Here is a 4317-nt window from a genome sequence, read left to right as displayed (position 1 = left end):
GCTGTGAGGCCAGGCTGGGAGAGTTGGGGGTGTTCAGCCTGGAGAAGAGAAGGCTGCAGGGAAACCTGATTACGGCCTTTCAATACCTAAAGGGGGCCCAGAGGAAAGATGGGGACAAGCTTTTCAGTAGGGCCAGCTGTGACAGGACAAGGGGTAACGGTTTCAAACTAAACCAGGGTAGGTTTAGACTAGATTTAAGGAAGAAATTCTTTCCAGTGAGGGTGGTGAAACACTGGCACAGGTTGCCCAGAGAGGTGGTGGAGGCCCCATCCCTGGAAGGATTCCAGGCCAGGTTGGCCGGGGCTCTGAGCAACCTGATCTAGTTAGCGGTGTCCCTGCTCACTGCAGGGGGTTGGACTAGATGACCTCTAGGGGTCCCTTCCAACCCAAAACATTCTATGATTCTATGAATGCACTGCATGCTGACGTCCGCACGTGGGGTGGTGCAGAAAGCAGGCGCGATTGGGCCGCTCCAAATAACCTCTGCAGACCTCGCTCGTGGCCTCTACCTGCAAGAGACTGCAATACTTACCCAGGCGCTGCTATTTGCCTTAAAAATGGACACACAGAGAGCTTTTCAGAGGACCCGTTGCCCCACCTTTGCCTTTTCCCTGCCCTGTACCCTGCCTATGGTCACGGAGCAGGACAGAGGCAGCAATGGTTGTGCTGTGGAACGGAGGGGACTCCTTGCATGGGTCATCCCTCAGGTCTGCCCGGTTGTGGACACTGCAGGTGCTGGCGGGAGCAGTCCCAGCTCCAAAACACATGGTCACATTTTACAGGTGGAGGAAGAGGGTGATACAGTGAAGTGCTCCAGTAAGTCGTGCGTCTTCTCCTCACCTAATGATTTGCAGATCCCTGCTGTCGAGCCCAGTCCTCGGCAGATGTGCTCTGCCAGGTCTCCCCGTGGTGGTTTCAGTGGCTGCTGTCTCTGGCTGCAGGGCTGATCACATTGGGTCACATTTTCGGCCTGATGCAGAGACATGAAGGCCTGGTCAGGGGATCCCACACCTCCAGGACACGACCAGTGTCCCTCTGCCCTGGGCTCTGCCACCCACCAGATTCACACAATGCTCCTCGTTCCTGGATTAGACAACGTGGCATTTGCTCCCTCTCTCTGACCACCCAGGATCCCACGGATCCCCATCACGCCCCTGCCGCTGCTATTCTCTTCCAGCCTGGAGAAGCTCGGGCTGTGCCCTCACTCCAGCTTTCTGGTCAGCCCTGTCCCCTCCCTGGACATTCTCCTTCCGAGCAACATTTTACAGTTTTAAGTGAGCAGTTACCACCACTATTAGCAGCCCCACCCTGAGGCCCTGGGTGTGAGGTGGCCGCATCCCCATGCTGCCCACAACACAGCACACCACACCGAGCCAAAGCAAGCCATGCAGCGCTGCCAAAGACCAGCATGGGCAATCAGAGCATCTTCCCTGCCTCTCTCCTGCTTATTTGTGTGTGTCCTCAGTGCCCACAGGGACAGGTGGGACACCATCACTGTGAGATCTGGCCAGGATACCAGCATGCAGACACCCCCAGGCAGGACAAGACATCTTTAATGCTCCAAAGGACTTGGCAGGAGGAGATGCAGCAACATGCAGAAGGGACCCAGCCCAGGCAGAGCTGCACTGAGTTTGCAGCGCAATGCTGCGTCATTCCCACACCTCTTGCCTGCTCAGCTAGCCAAGGGCACGGGGCACGGGACCAGAAGGTGTCTGACCCCATCAGGCACACAGCTGGATGTAGGTTTCTTGTGACCAGAGCCAAAAGTATGGGAAGACCTTCTCGGTGAAGGAGGCATTGAACTGCAAGATCTGCGTCATGTTCTCCGCGTTGTAGAAGGTCACTTGGCCCGCTTCGTAGTCCAGGTGGACTCTGATCCGCCGGAGCTGCTCCTTCAGTGTCAGCGGGGCGGGGGGCATGTGGAGCGCCGTGTACTGGTGATCCCAGTCCAGCCTCAGGGCCCAGATCTTCCCCATGGCCATGGTGAGCGAGTCCTTCCTTCGCACGGACTCCACAGCCACCCCCACGGCCCAGCTGTCCCCATCCCCCACCTCCAGCTCCCAGTAATGCCTCCCGGCCGTGAACCCCTGGGAGCCCAGGACGCTGGGGCTGCCCGTGAATCTCTTGGGGGTGTCGAAGAGGTTTTGCTGTCCATCTGCCAGCCGCACGGTTTTGCAGTCTTTCGAGAGGATCAGATATGGGCTTGCCGTCTCCGGGTCCAGTATCACCTTCACTAATGCACGACAGAAAGAAACGTCAGTCCATTGCCCGCTGAGGAGCAAACCAGAACCACTTCCACGTGTCCTGTGAGCACAGCGGGCACTCGTCCCCCACGAGCACACACTCCACTCACTGCCCTCCACACCAGGACCCACGGGCAAAGCAATGCTCCCTGAAGCAGGGCTGAGCCAGGCAGCGTCCCCACACACAGGGGACAGACCCAATGGACTTTGCTAAACCCGCTTTGCTAAACCTCTGCTGGATATTGCTGGGTCTAAGTGTGATGGGGCTGCAACCAGGCTGGGCACGGGGGAGCGAGGAAGCATCGCCTGCGAGGCAGCAGTGGTGCCAGGCCAGACCCTGCTCCAGTGATGAGGGGGACGAACGCTCACCGGAGGGAAAAGCAGCTCCTAACCCCGCTCCACCAAGTAACCAGGCATTCTCACGTTCATGTGGGATGTTCTGCTGCCATCCCGTGGCCGTCCCACAAGGCCACAGGGATGTCACCGTGCAGTGCCCCCACCCCAGGCTCTCTGCTAAACCCACTCCTCCCGGGCCCACAGGGGAAAACTGAGGCATGCCCATCCCGTGCATCAGGTCCCTCATCCTGAAAACTGAAGAGGGCAGAGACCAGCCTCAGTGCAAACAGCTCCAGCCAGCCCCGAGCCCTGTGAAGCTGCCAGGACCGTGTGAACTCCGAGCACCTGCAAAGGCATTTCCAATCTGAGCCTAAAAGCCAGCTCAATACGTGTGCGGCCCCTTTGCTTAACTCGTCACAGTCTTACGCATCGCGGCGTAAGAATAAGTCTCCAGTGATAGGGAAGCCAAGGGCCTCGCGCTGCCCCGGCCCTCCTTTGGTGTTAGAGGACACTGTCACTGGGCGTTGCCTGGCATGGGGACAGACCTGGATTTTTACAGCAGGCCTAGTCAAAAGGAAGGGACCCGGTTTTAGACAGACCCTGGATTTAGACATTGTGGTGTGAGCCCATCTCTGCCCAACGGATGTAAGGAAACTCATTCTGGAAAGCTTTTCTCCCTCATTTGTGCCCATCAGCTCCAGAAACTCACCCCTTTCTCTGTCCACCTCGCTCATCAGGTTCACTAGAGGAAGGAAAGGAAGATGTGTGAGTCTCTCCCCTCTTGTGGCACCTTTCCTGCCCCCCATCGGGACAGCAAGCCAGACGTGGAGCCCGCTCCCCAGCTCCCACAGCCCTGGGCTCCAGCAAAGCCCACCTCGGAGATGGGTCCCGCCTGGAACAGGCGTGTTTTGCTCCCAAGCCCCAGGCAGAGGCCGTGGGCGGCGAGGATCTCCCCCTGCGGCTGAGCCCAGGGGAAGCAGTGTGGGGACAGCAGTGCCCGGAGCCCTGGGACAGCAGCACAGCCACCTGGGGCCCAGACACCGGCTACACAGCAAAGCATCGCTTGCCCTTTCTTTGCTTTACCTTTGAATTTGGCCACCGCACCCATGACCAGCTGGCTCATCTCAGAGAGGCTCTTCACGGTCCTCTGCAGCTCTGGGGAAACCGGCTCCGGGATTGGGGTCTTCGCCACCTCGCAGCTGAGAGGGAAACAACGCAGAGAGGAGCTCTGACCCCAGCAGCCAGCCAGCACCCGGGGGCAGGAGGGAAATGGGGGGACGATCCCCTACAGCAACAGAACTCAGGGGAGCTGCGTCCCAGCTATTGGCATGGGAACCCCGTCTTTAACAGGGGTGCAATGACCTCTGGCTTCAGATAATGTCCCATTAAATCCCAACTACTCAGCAGAGCAAAGCCACCTCCCCCCGGCTGCTGCTGCTCAGCCGCCTGCAGCGTTTCCAAACCTCTGCCGAAAAAGTCGCGCGGGAGGAGAGCGATGCTGAGCCTGTTTCGTACCTGCTCAGGGTTTTGCTGACATCCTGGAAGAGAGAAAACACCAGGTCAGCTCTGGCATTGCCGAGAAGGACCACGGTCCCCAGGGCGGTGAGTTACAGCCGCTCCCCTGCTGCGTGAGGCAGGGTGTTGGGGACTGGGGGGTCACACCACTCTCCTGGGGACTCTCCGGTGACTGGCTCACCGAACCCTTGCTCATGCTGCAGGCCCAGACCCACACCAGCCA

At 58.8% G+C, this 4317-nt stretch overlaps 1 protein-coding gene across 1 annotated transcript in view; it reads right to left on the bottom strand.

Moving 5' to 3' along the window:
* Positions 1–1721: 1721 nt before the first annotated feature.
* Positions 1722–4317, bottom strand: part of LOC104121807 (tripartite motif-containing protein 15-like) — a 22169-nt gene continuing 19573 nt past the window's right edge. Inside the window, exons 5-8 of the mRNA XM_009633853.1 lie at positions 4095–4117; positions 3663–3778; positions 3289–3321; positions 1722–2233 (exon numbers count right to left, since the gene is read on the bottom strand). Of these exons, the coding sequence (XP_009632148.1) occupies positions 1722–2233; positions 3289–3321; positions 3663–3778; positions 4095–4117 (684 nt within the window). The remainder of the gene's footprint in view (positions 2234–3288; positions 3322–3662; positions 3779–4094; positions 4118–4317) is intronic.

The sequence above is a fragment of the Egretta garzetta genome, unplaced genomic scaffold (genome assembly GCF_000687185.1).
Source record: "Egretta garzetta isolate BGI_Z169 unplaced genomic scaffold, ASM68718v1 scaffold912, whole genome shotgun sequence".
Taxonomy (NCBI): domain Eukaryota; kingdom Metazoa; phylum Chordata; class Aves; order Pelecaniformes; family Ardeidae; genus Egretta; species Egretta garzetta.
This window is presented reverse-complemented; position numbering and strand designations above follow the sequence as displayed.